The 19107-nt window shown below is 37.7% G+C and overlaps 2 protein-coding genes across 5 annotated transcripts in view; both read right to left on the bottom strand.

The window, feature by feature from the left end:
• The window catches only part of NEK10 (NIMA related kinase 10), a 111098-nt gene extending 102847 nt beyond the window's left edge, over positions 1 to 8251 (bottom strand). Inside the window, exons 1-6 of the mRNA XM_064444242.1 lie at positions 8146 to 8251; positions 7764 to 7824; positions 6615 to 6745; positions 6024 to 6122; positions 3159 to 3243; positions 2335 to 2376 (exon numbers count right to left, since the gene is read on the bottom strand). Coding sequence (XP_064300312.1) covers positions 2335 to 2376; positions 3159 to 3243; positions 6024 to 6122; positions 6615 to 6745; positions 7764 to 7824; positions 8146 to 8219 — 492 coding nt within the window. The 5' untranslated portion in view covers positions 8220 to 8251. The remainder of the gene's footprint in view (positions 1 to 2334; positions 2377 to 3158; positions 3244 to 6023; positions 6123 to 6614; positions 6746 to 7763; positions 7825 to 8145) is intronic.
• A 5654-nt stretch (positions 8252 to 13905) lies between these two features.
• Positions 13906 to 19107, bottom strand: part of SLC4A7 (solute carrier family 4 member 7) — a 95322-nt gene continuing 90120 nt past the window's right edge. For all 4 annotated transcript variants that reach the window (XM_064444239.1, XM_064444241.1, XM_009506119.2 and 1 more), the window contains one exon: positions 13906 to 18396. In XM_064444239.1, coding sequence (XP_064300309.1) covers positions 18315 to 18396 — 82 coding nt within the window. In that variant the 3' untranslated portion in view covers positions 13906 to 18314. The remainder of the gene's footprint in view (positions 18397 to 19107) is intronic.

Here is a 19107-nt window from a genome sequence, read left to right as displayed (position 1 = left end):
ACACAGCTGACAGGCTCAGACTCTACAAAACCTACACAACTGCAGGGGGGATTTGGGTTGGGGTTTTTTTGGACACAGACAACTGGTGGGAAAGGTGGTCAATCTTTTTTAACAACCCTAATAATTATCTGGTTAAATATATTTTTCCAGAAAATGAGAACTATCACAAGGATGTAATATTTGTTAGCACAAAAAATCATTATATGGTTCATAGCATCACTTGTATATCAGTCTTACATATGGTGGCATTTTGAAATTTCCAGAACACTGTATAGGGAAACTACATCAGTTTCAAGCAGATGGTACAGACAGGCTAGAACTACAGTATTAGCACACAATTTAGAAAGAAAAGTCACATGAAGAGGACACAAATAATGCAAAGTAATAATAGTAATAATAATTTTATTAGTTTTCTATTAAAACACCCCAAAACACTTTAAAATGAGAACAGCTTTTTATCTGAAACTACGCAAAAAAAAGAAAAAACGTGTTTTTAATGGTGTATAAAATAGTCTAATGAAGGACTTTAGACTTGTGATTTGGATGCACAATTCACCTTGAAATTACTGCCACCTTCCAAATTTCTGAGGAATTTTTGAAAGTCTCAGCTATAACTTTTTTCAAACTGCATTTCAGAGTGCTAGAAATCCATTTAATAATTTTATCTTGCTGCAAAGGACAAAAAAGATTAAGTTCTGCAGAAGCTCAGAAATCATAAAAATTGCATCTCATGACTTTTTAAATTCTCTATGCCAGCAACACACGCATAGTAAAAATTATTATCAATTATACAGTTAGGATTCCTGCCCCAGAAGATTCTGCTTGCAGATGTTGCCAACGTTTCAGGAGGCTTTTCACTGTCCAAGCTCCTCAAAAAGTAGGGCTACGCATTAATGACATACAACACTGGAAAATGCCAAGCAGTTCCTGTGGGTATCATATTAGAACCCGAGGGAATGGCAGGAAGATGTGCCAGGGGAGGTTTAGGTTGGATATTAGGAAAAGCTTCTTCACCCAAAGGGTGAAGGGTGAACAGGCTCCTCAGGGAGGCAGTCATATAATCATAGAATCATTACGGTTGGAAAAGACCCTTAAGATCATCGAGTCCAACCGCTAACCTATCACTGCCAAGTCCACCACTAAACCATATCCTCAAGCACCACGTCTGCCCTTCTTTTAAATACCTCCAGGGATGGAGACTCAACCACCTCCCTGGGCAGCCTGTTCCAATGTTTGACAACCCTTTCAGTGAAGAAGTTTTTCCTAATGTGCAACCTAAACTTCCCCTGGCGCAGCTTGAGGCCATTTCCTCTCATCCTATCGCTTGTTACGAGGGAGAAGAGATGGACCCCCGCCTCGCTGCAACCTCCTTTCAGGTAGTTGTAGAGAGCGATAAGGTCATGGCGCCATTTCTGACACTATTCAAGAAGCACTTGGACAACGCCCTCAGACACATGGTGTGAACTTGGGGCTGTCCTGTGCAGGGACAGGAGTTGGGCTTGATGATCCTTGTGGGTCCCTTCCAACTTAGGACTTTCTATGATTCCATGGTATCCATTAGAAACAATCTTTAACTCCAGAAATTTTAGGGACATTTCAAACACTTGACTGACCAATGGGCTAATAGCACACTACTGGTTCTTTGAACTACAGGTGGCTCTACAAATATTCATGAACGATGACTGCATTCGATAAAGATATATTTGTCATAAAAATTCTGACTTTTTTTTCTAGAAAGCAAACTCCCAACAACTTCAAAGATATTCAAGATATGTCATATCTTACTGCTAAATTGGCACTGATGAACAAATATTAAAAACCCAGGAGTAAAGCAGCATTAACACAGAGCAATAACAATACAGTTATTGTACAACAATTGTACAACAAAAGCAGTCAGCTATCAACGTTTTGTAATGCAAATATACTTTAGTCCCCAAGTTTAAACCTGTTTAACGTTCTATCACTATGCTTTTACCTTTGAAAAGTCACTTGCTACAGTTCAAGGTGACTTTACTCATCTTCCTTCAAAAGTCTACAGTTTCTTTTGACTGAACCAACTGTGCTGACTTTTTTAATCCTCCTCCCACTTCAGGTGGCATTTGTTAAACCTCCTAACTAAAAGTCCCGGGTTAAATGCTGCTAAAATATGAGGAGAGCTGCTTTGTGCACTAGTGAAAAAATCCACACCAACTGCTTATGGGCAAACAGAGGAACAGACTCGCTTTTTTCCATAAACCAAGACTATATGTACACTGCTCTTTACAGTGTATTTCATCCTTATCATAATAAACTGACATGCAACATAATGAACAAAGGTACTATGAGGAATGCTACCTGAGCTAGATTTTCAATCCCGCCCAAGCTGTGGAGCATTTCCTAAAAGAAAATTTTAAAATTTTAAAAATTGAGTCACAATACAGAAAACATTAGAATATAAATACTGTTTGTTATGAATGTGTAGAAACCTTAACTCCAGTGGTCAAAGTCAATGGATTCCAAAGACGCTTAGCATCTCCAGAATTCAGAATTATTTATAATTAGAAGACAAATAAAAACACAGAAGTGAAATTTTAAAGGTTCTAAAACTGGAAAAACAGTTTAAGCTTTGGAACACATAGAAAAGAAATACACAAACCCAAATATCTTAACAGATGTCTGAGGCTTAGTCCTATGAATAACAACTATAATAGCCAGAATAAAATTAAAAGCTAGTTGTTTGTAGTTCAGAGCATTGGGCTGCTAGGAGGAATAGGCAGCCTTCAGTTTCCTTCACTTACTACATTATGGGAATTCTACACATCCATGTGCTAATGTCAGGTACGGAGTCTAGGGCTGGGAGCAACGACTGAGCCATCTGTTATGGAGATTTACAGGTTCTTTTTTAGGGTTAGCAACAACAGACACTACATAAGAAATTCCAGAAACTGAGCAAGTTATGCAGTAACAGTGCAAATTCACTCTCTTGGAATCTGTTTGCAAATAGCATCTTCACCTACACATAGGTACTTACATATAATAAGTATGCATCTAATAAGTATGCATAAGTATGCATCAATAAGAATGCACATTTTTATACACATGCTTCATGACAACTCATATGTATGATGCTTATATGCATTCTCTTATGCATGCAAGAAACAGTATTTTGACATACTGACCTGATAGCATGGATCCCTTATTAGTAACCTAAGGCAGATTAATACTCTAAGAAAATGGATGGACGGAGCTTGATTAACCCACTCCCTGTAAAAGAGATATTCAAAACATAAACCAAATACAATAAAAATATGTTAAAACACTTGGATGAAACACTTTGATTCAGGAATCAATTGACTAGAAGATTAGTGACCTACAACAGCTGTACAACATACTATACTATGGAACTTTTAATAACATTTATGTTCAAATATAGTAACAGCTTTAAATAAATTGATTCATTACATGAGCATTGCCAGCCATCACTTATCACTGAACTGATGCAGAACAGTACATGCTTATCTATCTCTAAGCACAAACTGATCATGCTTTGATATAAACTTATTTTAAGTATTTGCATCAAGGCCCAGAAGAGCAAAATCACTGAGAAACCACATATCAAACTTCAGTGCACAAAACACACTTACACAAAAATATTTTTAAAAACCACATGGGTGCTACAGAAGTAAAAATAGCTAGATTTGAAATAATTTTTGAATTAGCATAATCTATCCTCGGTTTTAAAAACTCTAATGCCATTAGTCCTTGGAATAATTTGTTATTTAGTTTAAGTGTGCCTGATAAAGGAAATTCCTCTTTTATATCTGTCCATACAATTTCCCAGCACGACACGTGGCAGAAAACACAACTCAGATTTGCAAAAAGTATCCAGGGGCAGTAATCCTGCATAAAATACCAGTAACAGAATCACTATTTCCATTGTCTGTTGAAGGTATATATCCCCATTTTCCTATTTAAAATAAACCCAAAATTGGACATCTTTGCGGTGGTGGTTTTTTTGTTGTAGTATCTGGGCAAGTTTCCAAGGAACGGAAGAAGTTTATGAGACATGGCAGTTCTCTTCCCTTTTTATCATTTGCAGTTGGGAACAATGCCAATGGCTAAAAATATTTTGATAAAAATAAATGTTTTTCAAATAGATACTAACAAAATCTCAGCCCTTCTATGCCAATATTCTGCCCAAAGTAATACTATTTTTTATTATTCTTCCTTCCATAATTGGCCACTTCAGAACATCACAAAACTTTCATGGAAAGAAAACAGCAACCATATACTGGTAGGCAGAATTTGTAGGTCAGATTTTAAAGTGGCCTGAAGATCATTATCACAGTGGTTCTACAAAGTTATTCTTTCAAAAAGCTTTGACTCGACAGAAGTTAGTTTCTTCAACTAACGGATGAACAATGGATTTGTCACACTTCCAAGGACGGACAGTAATTCTCTAGGCCTCATTAACACCTGAGGGCTTCTTCTACTATAGTTTAATTTATAATACTCATCGTCAGATACCTGAGTATATATCCAGTATATTCCAGCAGGATTTTTTTCTGCCTGCTTACCTAAACTCGTCATCCACACTACTTAAGCTAACCTGATCACAGCTTTCTTGCCAATGGAACTACCTCCAGTCACAACTTCTGCTGACACAGTGATGCCGTGATGCCAGTAAGTGGGTGTGATTTTTTTCTTGTGCCCCAACCAACACAGTTATGCCAGCAAAAGTATGTAATAACAGGTGAGGGTGTCAGTTTCTAAGACTCTGACACAATGCAATGGCAGTAGTTCCAAAGAGAGGACACCATGGCAGCCATAGTAAAATATTTATAAAGGGCAACTAAATCACCTTTGTAACTGCATTTATGTCATGGGTTTTACACACCTAGCAATATATGCTTCTTTCATTAACCTTACCTGGTTGCTTTCATTTATAATACAAGGCTGGTTTTGCTATATCGTCATCAACAACAAGTACCAAACAAAACAAAAACCAAAACACGAGCTAGGTATGGCACATAAAAATAGAACTTGGGAAGACACAATGCAAGTTATTCTTAGATTTTTGGTGAATTAAGCTGAGCCACTAACATCCCACCGGTGGGCACTGAAATGATAAAGTTCACTTTCAAAGAAAGAGGTACCAGATTTACAAATCACTTAAATGATCTGTCTTAAACTCACTGCTATTTAGATAATCAAATATGCGATCCCTAGTTCCCCAGTTAGTTCTGAAACAGGTATAAGCAAACTATGTGATTTTTTTGGTGGTTTTTAGGTACTTCTGTAAATTCTAGCAGTTACACATTAGTACCTTTAAATGCTCTAGGATTCTTCCTTTAAGCTTCTGTACCATCTAAGATTTTTCAGAAAATTTATTTGGGCTTTAAAAAAAGAAAAATACAACCCATTGCAGTGGTGTATAGTAACAGAAATCCTGAAATAACATTCTTTTTTTCAGAAAATATCTTTTTTTATTTCCCCTATTTTTTTAAGGTCTTGCACTTCTTCCGCACTGAAGTGAGAGCAGCATAAGTGATCCCTTTCTAATCCCATTATAGACATGAATACAAATAAATACGAACAGTAGCATCAATTCATCTGAATTTTATGAAAGCTACCGATCTCCCTATAGGCAGCAGTCCATAAAATACAAGTAAAATGAGTAAAATAAAAATGAAATTAGAAAAGCAAACCATAGATTACAGATACCAGATATGGAAAAACAATTAAGGACGCATAGCAAATGTTAGAATTTCTGTCATCCAAATTCTGTCATATACACAGACCTTCCTTTTTCCGTCCCACTACCCCAAGCATTTGGTCTTCAAAGCCATTACAGAAGTGATTGTTTAAAACTGAGATTATGCAGAGATGCGAAGCTGGCAGTTTCCATCAGAGGATTATTGTTAAACCACATATGCTGTATACGTTGTTGAAACAGTATGAAACATTATCCATGCATCTTGGTTCTTTGCTTACAGCAAGAAAGAGTGACCCTTCTTGGGTGCGAATATGTTCAATATACTGACCTGCAGGTAAGTCTGTTCTTAACTAAAGCTGTAAAGATCTCTTGAAACAGCTCACGTTTGGGATGTTTGCTAAAATTTCTCTCGTTCTTGTAGGTCACACTAGTAAGGAAAAAAGAACCAAAACAAACATGCTGAATTGCTGATTATCTTGCCACAACATAATTTTAGATTGCCAAAACTTAGCAAGAAAAATTAAGAAATGTCATATCAGCAGTTACAATGGAAAAACACAACGTCAGATTTCCAGACATTAACATGGAAGAACAGTCCGTCTCATGCATAATTTGGGACTATTATAATGGCACAATACAAGCTTTCCAAATAAAGAAACAGTTACTTTATTTAACTTGACTATATTAACTCTCAACAGTACCCTCTGCTGAGTGGGAACATGTGTGTGAAACTTAGAAAGGCAGGAACATTGACAGTTAGGTTTAGAAAGTTAAAAATCTATAATTCATATCTCCAATAGTGGGTTAATGTGAAAGTACAAGTAACAGGCGTAAGTGAACATGTAAACGCCTTCAACACCTCGGGAAGCTTAAGATACATAAAGATGTTCAGAGCTTTTTCTTTTTTTTTTTTTTTTACCTAAAGTTTTCAAGCTCAACAGCTTCTGCTAGTTCTTGCCATTGACCACAGGGTTTTTGTTCATTGCTTTTGACATTTTGCTGAGCTCTTGTCACACTGGTTTGACCACTTCCAAAATGTATAGCTGGAAGCTAAGGAGTAAAGGGATAGTACTCATTAGTCAAACACTGAATCTTAAGTTCTATAAGAATATTATCAAGCAAAAGTACCTTTTCTCAAGTTCTGACTTGAACTTTGGACCTATAATCTGCCATTATAAGATATACACACAACCCATGCAAAACAAAACTGATGTGGTAGAAAACTGATGTAAAGCAAAGCTGGAAAACAAGTAAATGGAGGTATATAAAATGTGAAGAACAGCATCTTAAAATTTATAATAGTAAAGCTCAATAGAATCTGCAACACACGCTCATTATCTATGCTCCTTACCTGTCCCACTTCTACAGTTGCACAACCTTCATATTCTTTTTAGACTGTAGAACTCCCATGTTTCAGTTTTCGGCTCAGAAGCAAGTCCATGGCTCTATCCAGGAAGGGAGTGCATGACTCCTACCTCTCATGGATGATTCCCCAAGTCATTTTGTCATATAGTTTTATGGAATAGAACAGGAAAATTTGTTCTGGCATTCCAAGGACTCACACCTATCATCATGTGTTGGGTTTCTTTGCTTCAAATGGCAAACACAAGCTTTACTAAGTGACTTGAGGTAAAGGAGATTTTACTGTGTCCTATAAGTTTCATGCATTGATATTTATGCCCTGACGATTTTTAGCTGAAGTGTTTTCCTCCAGAGACAAATTGTTTAAGGTTAAAATGCTGATTTTTTAAAATTTTATATTTTTTACCACTCTTCATAATATTGTACGTAATACAACTCTAAGCCTACCTTCTCATGACACTGTGGAGCAGCATGGAAGAAAAATCTGTTAGGCTACTTGACTATATGCAGTGATAAAAATAATTAAATAAATATTATTTTAAAAGTGATGCCACATCTGCTACACCAGGTTTTGCTAACATGTTTAATCATAACGGAACACAATATCCTAAGTATCTGCCACAATCCATAATTGCCATTACTTATAATTATATAATTCTACAGCATGCTTAATAGTTATTTAAAAGTAATAGTTATTGAAAAATACCTGTTGGTTGCTTGACTGAATATTTAAGAGAGACTGAAGTCTTTTAAGATCACAATAATCCCTAGGATAAAACACAATATCATAAATATATGTGTTAATTGTTACATAAAAGTACTTTTAAGAGCAAAGGTCAACAAGCAACAATGCTACTGACAGAAAATAAAGTTTTCTGGTGTTGCCGAGTGTCCCCATTTTGCATAGAGAAGAATTTATAGCTTCTCCAGAATGTGTTAAATCAACAAAGGTGTAAATAAACTTTGTGACCAGAGTAACAGTTGTCATGTTTATACTGCATTTCAAATTAAAGCAGTCTGCTTTGGCAGCTAGTGCAAATTCCACACGGGTCCTGCTGCGGTTCAAAGAAAGACATCAGATACTATACCTCATAGAGGTCCCATGAGGATTTTTGTCTGTTCCTTTTTCTGTGCTCTTCAACTTTTTGTCCTGATAGGGCATTGTGTGTAACTATTATCAGATGGCTAAAAACTCATTTCCTTAAAAACAGATAGATAGAATTATATAATTGCAACAAAGGCAACAAATATTTACTTACAGAACCAACTGATGAAATTTTAAGAAAAAAAACAGCTCTACCATTTTCCCAACATGAACCCCTAGGCATTATATGAGGATTTCCTGTAGAATTCCAGATCTTAACAGGAAAGTAATTAATCTAACATACAGAAACCTTATTTTCCCAACACATGGGTAGATAACATTGGCCGTCTTGATATTACACTTCATTTTTATTGGGACTTTGCCTCTTCTTGCACATTATTACCATTATTTGTCACCGTGCATTATCTGTTTTTGTTACAGCAGTGCTTATAGGCTGACATCAAGGTTGTATCACACAAGCTGTTGTCCAGACAACAGTGAATATAATGGTTTTATCATCTAAATAAACAAGACAGATGAAGGGTAGAAAAAGGAAGTATCTGAGAAACACATGAGATGCATACATCATGCAGTCTACCAAAGAACCACAGAAGTTTTCAGCACTTTGGAATCTGGGTCTTCTGAATTTCACCTGAATGCCTTGTACCAATAGTGCCCAGTGGGCACTATTTTATTGTGGTGGGACACGCAGCTTATTTCCATAGAAAAGCAGAGCTATACGGCCTGGCCGTATCATAGATTCACTGGCCTCATATTAGATTCACTGCAAACAAATGTTCAGTCTGCAGGTCTGACTTCCCACAAAAGCCCACAGCTTGTTGCTGGCATAGTATACAACATTCATTCACTGAAAATCATATAAAGCCCTAAAAAGAGAAAGACATAGAAAGAGGGTAGTCAAGAGGGATCTCTTGCTGCCATGAAAGCAATTATACCAATGCAGATCCTGCCCTGAGAGAAAAAAGAATGATCAAGAGCAGGCTGGGGCTGAGGAATTATCAGAGACACCTGCATACAGCTACAGAATATTGGTAGAGCACCTCCAGTTAAAAAAAAAAAAAAAAAAAGGATATAATACCACAAACTGATCTTTTCTACCCGTTTTACTATTTACTAAACAGGGACCCTTTGGATGTTCCTTTTGGTGTCTCTTTAATAGGATTTTTCCGTATGAAATATGATAGCCTCCTTCTTTCTTTGTGCAGTGTAGTGTTCCTCTGCTATTGATTTTTATTCCTTCCTCTTCCTCTAAAGGCAGAGAAGGAAAAAAAACTGGCAGGAAATAAAAGCATCATAAACTACCAGAAGCTGCTGCTTCCCACTGAAAAAATCAGAGTTATCTTCCCAATCATACATTCTCACATCAGACACAGAACCACCCGGAATGCAACTGTTGACAGTATGAACTCGTGCACTACATTAACCCACCCTAGGAAGTGGCCTGTAAGCTCATCCATTTCTGCTCTTTTGACCAAGCCTTTATCCTACCACCAGTCCCCCCACAGAGAATGGTTGATCTGGATCCCCAACAAATTCCTCTCTCCTCCATGCACCCACTCAACAGGACTATTAAAAACCACCTCAGAACACTTCTGTTGTACCAGTTATCACCAGGGAATGAATATAAGCAGGATCTGTTCTACCCATCAGCAGACAAAGTTCCTGAATTCTGATTAAAGCGAATGAAATGAGTTCAATTCATTTATTTCCTTTGCTTCAAAAGCAGTAGAAGTGAAGAGAAGCCAAGTACATTGCTAAGCAAGTTTAAGAATCCTCGTGGGTAAGAATTTCCATGTATTGTTTTAGCCATATTTGCATTTTATACCCTCTTCCTAACACCCCAATCCACGCGGCACATCACTGAGGCACGACACGATGCAATCATCACCTCACACTTGCACTTAAGAAATACTGTGGAACTCACAGATTATCAACTTGCTTATGAGTACGTGTGTACAAAGAACAGATTTCAACCAACTAAAGAATCTCCAAACAAAACCACACACAAAACAACTCGTCCATGAGCAAATAAAGTTAAATCTTAAAATTTTCAGCATCCCATTTAAAAAAGTAATCCTTGGGTTAAACCTCTCAACCATGAACAGCAGGATTCCCAGTACGGCTAGGATTTAATCCAAAATTGTTCAGTCTTCGCAATTATTTACAAAAATCTTTCAACTGTAGACCAACCTTGCTATAGGGCTGCCAGTCCAATGTTTTTGCTGTTTGTGGTACATTAATGAAGATGAAATAGAGTAACAGCTAACTAATATTTTAAAGGTTGATTGTCATTACAGATCAAAATGTGCCTTTGCTGCTGTCTGAGAATGAAGGGATGCAGCTCACGCAAGGATGCAGCCCTCACCCAGCTCTACATTTCCTAGAGGCCGCTAAACCCACATGAATCAGTAAGCACTTTAACAAAAAGAGGCCAGCCCTGGCCACAAATTGACCCTGCACAACCTCTTTGGCCTGCCAGCACAGCACCTCCATAGGCACACAGCTCACTGGATTGGGAAACCTGATTCAGGTTACAAATAATCTCTCCTACTTTAACTCTGATTGCTTTATAGCTTGTCCCCAAGTATTTCTGCTGGACAAGAACAGGTACAATATGCAGAAAGAAGCATTTATCCATGAAGCTTAAAGTATTGTGCCCTTCAGCTTTACTACAGAGATGAGCCAATTCATTAACAGCCAGTGGCTGGTAAAAATGGTGGATCCTTTCCCTTTCCCACCTCAGCCACGCCCTTCCACTTCTTCAGCTGATCTGACACAAACCTTAGCTCTCTAAACTGGCTCAACAGGCACAAAACAATACACCTCACTTTATATAATTAGTTTCTACTAATTTAGCTCACTGTTGGAGTGGCCTGATGAGCATCTCTGCTGACAAGGCAGAGGGCAGGAAGGCACAGCTGTAAATAGAGGGAGAAGAGCAGAAAACCCTTTCATCAGTAGCCAGTCATTAAATCAGGTAGGTGTATCAGGACACACCCTAAATGAGGGCTAGACAAAAGGAAACAAGCATTTTCCTTGCATCAGCCATAAACCTGAGAGAAAACAGGCATGAAATATTTCCTTACCTATTCTCACAGTTACTTGACTTTCTTGAAATCACTGAATAATTTCCCACCCCTGTGTTTCTTCTTTACTCGTGGCAGCAGAAATTCCCGTGGAGCCAGGCTATTAACTAGCCTCAGAACTATCCCGCAGCTATTAAGCCAGCCCCATGAGTAATGTATAAGAAACAAATGAAACAACGCCTGCATTTCACTTAGGTTGTGCCAGAAAAAGATTGAGATCAGACAATTCTTTAAAAGAATGGAAACACATTAAAAGGAAATTGTCTTCACAGCATAGAGCCTTATTCAATTCCATTTAAAACAATGAAATGAGGGCAATATTAACTAATTAATTTTAACTGGGGATAATTACATTTAATCAGTTATGTTAACTCAATTACATAGGAAGAGAGATGCATTCTGACAGTGCTGGCATGCAGGAGAGGACAGGACAAGAAATGCTCCAAGAACCCTGTCAGAAATGAAGGAATTCACATAATGAGAAATAGGAGACAAAGGAATTACCACCCCAGACTTGATCTGCGGCCCAGTCCAGTATCTGTGTCAGCTGACACAAGCACATAAAGTTTCAGAAGGTGAAAACAAACCCCCTAATAAACAAAAACACAAAGACATGTTGGGGGATAATTCTACCCCCACAAACTACAGTGTAATGGTTAGAAACTCTCTTAAATAAAAAGATTTATTAGATTCTTTATAATCTTTACTAGCAATAAGTACTGGATATGGATAGTTTGTAAGCCAACTAGTTGCTTGATTTACCCTTGAACTCCTTTCTTAATTGCTCCAGTGGCTGAGTTCCACTATCTAATTATACACAGAAGGTTAACTGGCTTAAGCTGGATAAAGAAGTCGTAGATATGTTATATCTTGGCTTTAATAAGACTTTTGATGCTCTTGCTAGATAGAAGTGTATCTAATACCATAAGCTGGTTGTGAGGTCAGATGAAAACTCACTTCTTAAAAGGGCAACTATCAATATATTCTTGTCAAAATAGAAATGACAAAAGGAAGCATAAAAGATGACGAAAAGTTCCCAAAACATACTTCTCCTCTCCAGTCTGATGAAACCAAAGGGAACTCCGGGCCGCTTCCCCCCTCGTTCCCAGAGAACACCGCAGTCAGAGGATGGGTCACCACCAGTGACAGCCCGTGTCTAGGAAATTCTACACTGATGAACCCATAAAGACAATGTTTGAAGAATATTTCTTACACATTTGATTGACCGAATCAATATGGTGATCTGCATGCTTGCTACACATACTTACACATGCATATATTTACCTCTAATTTTATTGTGTTTAGTAACTTCTCTGAAGGTTCTCTGAAAATTAACTAGGATCCAATATGAGGCTCCCGTTTTTCCAACAAATTAGAATATTCAAGGCACTGCTGGGTTTGGGTTTTGGGGTGCGGGTCGTGGGTTGGTTGTTTGCCCTTTGCACCACCCCAGTTCTAGTGGTGCCATTAATGGCCAGGCCTATTCTCAGATTCCCTGACCCATGAAATGTAAACCTCTGGGCTGTTTCCCAGGTCACAAGTTTTACCTGTAGATTGTGCCTAAATCTACCCCATTACCTGTCATTCACAGATATAGGAAAAAAACCAGGGTTTGTGAGCTCTAGCGAGCAGCTCTGTATCAACGCAAGGATAACGCATAACTCTGTGACATTCCCCCTCTCCGCTCCCCCTGCCAGGCGGACCTTTTCAGGGAACTGTACTGCGGCAACTTGGAGCCTCTGGGAATCATGAGGTCGTTTGAAGTCTTCTGACTTCTCAGGGCTGGGGAAGACATCATTAGGGGAGGGATGGGGGTAGGGTAACCCCTGTTTTAGAGGCATTACTCCTCATTCGTCAGGCGAGATCCAGGGCTGAGATGCAGTCTCGGGTTGGCAGGCAGCGCGCCACACAAACGGGGCTTCATCTAGAAGCAGATATTCCCTGGAGTTTTCACATCTTATGCGTGACTGAGCAGGTCTGGCCTAGCACTTGGTATAAAACACTTGATTATTTTTTTTTTTAAGTTGCATGTTTATGTATGTTCCCAAATGCTAACGTGATTTTTTGAGTCTTTTAACGTCAAGTCTGAAACCTTTACTGCTTCGTGAGTTAATTATGCCATCGCTAGAGTATGCGATCATCCGGTAACTCTGTGACAAACCCGTGACACGCTGAGAGGACGCTGCCTCACGTTGTTGCCTCCCCACACCAACCCTCTTCCCCCTCGGCGAGGTTATCCCTTCCCTTCCCTCCCCGTCCCGCCCGCGGGCCCCTCTGAGGGGACTACGCCCGCCCGGCGGTTTCCCTCCCACCCCGCGCACGGCCCCACTCACGTCGCGCCCCCGCTCCGCATCTGGCTACGGCGACGCTCCGTCCGCCAGGGAACGGGGCCCCTCCCCGCGGCCAATCGCGTCCCACGTTCTTCGTGAAGAGCCGGGCTCGCCGGCCAATCGCAAACCGCCGTGCTCCGGGGCGCTGGGGCAGCCCTAGGGACGCCGACGCCGGTGGCCGTCGCCATGGGCACGGGGACGCCACGCAGCCCCACACACGCAGCCCCACACACGCAGCCCCACACACGCAGCCCCACACACGCAGCCCCACACACGCAGCCCCACACACGCAGCCCCCGAAAAAAAAAAAACAAACCAAACCATCTCTAACAGTTCAGTAGAATTTTATTGCTTTCTGAAACATTACAAAAGATAATTTTATTCTAGCGGTAATTAAAACAACAGAGGCTGGATCTTCAACATAAAAGACAAGTCTGAGAGTTGTGGTTTTCTGTACAAACTGAATGTTGATTCTACATTTGAAATAATGTTTTAATTTGCTTTGGAATTGGTTACAAAGTAAGAAAACATCATTGTAAATTAGAAAAGCAGTCATAAAAAATTCGAACCATACAGTATGTAATCACATTTCAAACAATCAAGCGTTAAAATCAAAACTGTAGATCAGCTACAGGTGCTGAACCCTGGAAGACACCTTTGCACAGGAGTATCAGCAACAATAGAAAGAAAAATATTATAAACAGTGTGTCTTGCCAATAAAATAATTTAGAAAAGTAATGATTTTCAAACTCATTCATTATTCCAAATCAATGCCAACATATACTAAATTCAATATGAAAGTGTCTTTAGATTAACTTCAATGCCAACTACAAAGTTCTATAAGTTTTCACTAAAAATGTTACAAAATAAAATCGACTTAAAATTACTCAGCAATTTGATTTATAGCACTACTTTTCCACTGACTCAAAGCTGTGTGCCTCTAGTCTTAAAATTTGCCATAAAATAAATTACTGTTGGTGTGAACAAATTATTTCACACATTTGTACTGTACTTGATAATTATTTTGACCTAGATGAGTAATTAAAACATTACTAATCGTAAAAAGCAAAAACAAAACTAAAATCATTGCAGTGCTCACCTAACAGACTACTTTCGTGAACTGAAAATCATGAACCATTTACCTTACGATTTACAGAACATATGTACAAGACAACCCTTCAAAATGGTGCAGGCTCCGCGACACGACACCCAGTTGTTACAGATACATTTTCCAGCCTGTCAAACCTGCCTTTGCAAAGGGCACAAAGTTGGGAAGCTACCATGTAAAGACAGAGATACACGTGAAGCATATGATAACTTACGGGAGTACTTTCACTGAATGTAGAAAAAGTGGCCGAGACTTTTGGTTGATTAAAAAAACCCCACTAGGGCACCAAATTCTACCCTAACAGGTTTTATGGTGACAAACTTGGCAATCTGGAACATTTCACTGAATAACCTTATGTTACAGCTGCAAAATTAATCCAGGAAGAAATTATAATTGATTTGGGCACATGTAAACAGAATGAAAAGCTTGTCATTGTAATACCTATGAAAATACTAAGAATGAGTTCCGTAGAATATAATTTAAACATGAGACTCCATTTTAAGTGAAGTATTTTTGATGATAATTTAAATGGAGTGGTCAAAATTAAGACCTAGACTTTATGTAAACATTTATATTTATAAATAAATTAGAAAAAGAAAATAGGAAGGAAAAAAAAAAAAAAAAAAAAAAAAAAAGAGGGACTTCCTGAGGTGGCTCTGCAGCCAGATACACAGTAGCACTAAGCTCCATTCCGGGAAACCAAGGCATCTAAAAAAAGTGCAGGGCTGATTATTTTCCTCTAACTGTTGGAATGGAAATACATTGGCGTAGTTTTTACAGGGCTTAACCCCTTCGGAAAAAAAAAAATATCAGTGCATGGCAATTATCACTGCTCTTCTGCATCCATTAAGGCAAAACGTGTATCTACATATGGTAAACTACATCCTTGGCCATTTTACTTTAATCCTATGTGTGATTTTAAAGCAGAGAAAGTGTAAAATGAGCAGCGAATCACTTAACTAGATTATCAATGGGGTTTTATGCACTTAATACCAGATGACCTTCTATTCATATGGGAAAAAAGTGCAAGCGTAACATGCTACTGACCAAGAACACTGAAACTAAAGGTCACTGTAAACTGCTTTGCAAGTCATAGTATTTCTGGCACTGATTAAAATTATCTATACAATTAAAATTAAATAAATACTGTGATTAGACTTGTGGAGCTTTGGTTTTGTTTCCTTTCAACTTCACTAGAAACATACTAACTTCCTGTAATATTGACCAAAACAGCTCTTCTGAAGCAGAAGCCAGATACAAGATGTGCAGCACCAGGAAACCCTGATTTCTGGCCTGAAGGAACAACAACAACAACAACAATCTACGAGATTTAAAATAATTCTTTGGGTCTTTGGAAATTGTTGTAGGACTGTGAACATGAAGTGTAAAATACTACTGGGAGGACTGGTACTAGAGTAATGTATTGTGGATAACGCTATGTAAAACTGCCCAAAATATCTTCCCTCTTTGATTCAACAAGAGCTACTTAGTAGTCAACAGCTGACATGCAGATGTATGCTTCTTTTTTTTTTCGTTAAATAATGCAGAAAGTTTCGGGAAACCATCTGCTATAGTTTCAGCCTATCTCAGTTTGACTAGAGGGAAAACAGGCCTTTTCAGAAAGAGCACATACTCAAGCTAAGACACAAGCTACACCATTATCTAAGAATAAAAGAACATGTATACAGGACATTACACAGCACTAGTCAAATTGGTAATGCAGACCTCGCTCTGCCACTGACCTGAGCCTTTGTTACCACAGTTTGGATAGCGTTATTCATATTGCTGTACACTATGATTTACTTTCTTTAAACCATCTTCTTGGAATTCAGCCAAATGAAGAAAGAAAAGAAAAAAAAAAAGAAAAACATTATTTGATTACATTACACTTACAGGGAACTGTAACAGTCCATGTAACTTAAATGCTATTTTGAAATGTTTCTATTTATTCCCACTGATTGCTTTATTTTTGTAATATACAATTTTCTTCTCTCCAAGTGACACTTGGCTGAAGAGCACCAGAATTTCACCTCAAGTAGTATTTTCAGATGAACTCTGCTCTCCACCAGAATCAGCTCCTTTTGCAGTTGTTGAGAATTTTACCATGTGGTCCATGGTAAAACTCCCAACTTTGCCAAAAGCAGAATTAAGCAAAAGCATCTTCTAATTTTAAATGAACACAGATTCTAATTAAAGCCAAGAAATGGCTGGTGGCAATTCAGAATGTAAAAAGATCCTTTCAGAAATGAAAGCCAAAAAACCTAAGGTGTGGGGCCAAAAAAAAAAAAAAACCAAACAAACAACAAACGAAACTGCACAGGTAAGTGATCAAGATTTTCATTTATACATAAAATTCTCATTATTTCAAATATTATAATGCTAAATACTAAAACTTGAAAATGTAAGTACAATAAATGCACTGACTGCATCTTTATCAGTGAGCCCCCCAAAATCCCATTTACTTTAATAAATGTATATTTACCTTTTTAATTCATCTTACATGATAAAATTTTATACTAATTAAAATAAATAAAATGTTTAAAAATAAGTTGGTGTGCTATCATATATGCCCTTTACAATGGAGAGGATCAGAACTGTACACACAAATACCACAAGCAATTTGTAATCCATAAAATAATACTGATCATAAACCTATTACAGAATTAAACTACAGCTAATTTAATCAAATACACAGAAAATTTAAAAATTAATTAAGCAAGAAATATATTTGATGAGGACATGAAATACTCTAACATTAGTTTCCGTCTTAGAGCTGAGTAAATTGGACTCTGAAAGTCAATGGAAAAATAGAAGTAAGAACAGGTACAAAAGAATTCAAAGGTACTAGTGTGGTAAGGATATATAACTTCCTATAGACCAAATTTCTGTCTGTAAATCCAATTTATATTGTGTAAACATGGAGTATCCAGAATGGCAAATACTGACCTGGGACCATAGCTACAATCACCGCACACATACTGCTACTCAACAATAATGAAAATTCAAGAGTTAGTTAAAAAAACAAGTAGCAGAACAGCGTATTTTAAGGGTTAACTAACCACCTGACTTAGGGCTCTAGGCCACTTCTGTAACATAGGAGAGAGAGAATCCAGAAAACATTAGCATGTAGTGGAGACATAAAGCACAGTAGTTCTTGTCAACAGCACATTAGTATTTGTTCTATGAAATCACAAAAAGTATACCCTGCAAAAACAAGCAGTAATTGCTTGCATGGAAAACAAACTTCTGTAGCGCTCATTATAAACAGAGGTATTGCAAATTTTTAAGCAATGTGGACCAGTAATTGTCAGCAAAAGCTGATTTAACTTTTATGCACATATTAATTGTTGAAAATAATAAGCATTCATTACAATCTTCCTATTTAAAAAATGAAAATAAAATTTCCAATAAAATAAATAGCTGAAGTGTGATTACCACTCATCTTATTTGTAGGAAAATCTTCTTGTTACGCAAGCATATCTACAGTGACCTAAACAATGCCAGAAATAGATACATGTTGCTCCTTAAATTGGAAATCACACTTCAATAGTATAATATCCTGCAGTGATATATACACACACACGCACACACACACACACAAATAAACACAATTGCCCTTGGTTCAGTTCTACAAAGATGTTTCAGCATCCACGTATTTCACAACAGATGAATCTTCCACATTTATTTTCACACTTTCTGGTTTTTCAGGGCTGTTGGAAAGCAGAGTGAAATACAAGGTTTGGGTCACTTCAGTAAAATTTAACTCTCAAACATTTTATACTTAACAATGAACACTAAGTTTTTATGTAACAATATGTTTACGATGATGCATTTCTATTACATTCTAGTACTTGTTAAATACTAGTCACAGGAACAGTACTTACTTAGAGAAATCACCATGATCTCATCATCATTACCATTTCCAGTCCCACTGCTTTTACTTAGTCTATTTATTTGAAATTGTTTTGCCAAACATTGTTTGGAGGAAAAAAAAACAAAACAAAACAAACAAAAAAAAAAAAAACAAAAACAAAAAACCACAAAACAACAGCAAACCCCAAAAACAACAACAAAAGACCCACCCCAAAACCAAAAACCAAACCCCACAAAACTGTCTAGCTAAAAACACTCAAAAATACAGAACAAGTAATATTGTTAATACTACTTAATTATTGGGCAGGGAAATAATTCTGTTCACAATAAAGACTTGGAGAACATATCAGTCTTTTCAAAATGGGGAGCCACACTTGTAACAACATTAGAGGACAGTTAGAAATCTGCATAAGCCTCTATTCAAGTGAAAGACCCTAAAGACATCAGGCTGGCTGGCACCTGAACAACCGACACTCTTAGGGACACAGCCACTGAACAGTGGCTTATCCGAGGACAGAAAGGAACATCCAGAGGTAGTTACAGGACAG

Source organism: Phalacrocorax carbo, chromosome 2 (genome assembly GCF_963921805.1).
Source record: "Phalacrocorax carbo chromosome 2, bPhaCar2.1, whole genome shotgun sequence".
In the NCBI taxonomy this organism is placed as follows: domain Eukaryota; kingdom Metazoa; phylum Chordata; class Aves; order Suliformes; family Phalacrocoracidae; genus Phalacrocorax; species Phalacrocorax carbo.
The sequence above is the reverse complement of the archived record's forward strand: the minus strand, read 5'-3'. Positions and strand labels throughout refer to the sequence as shown.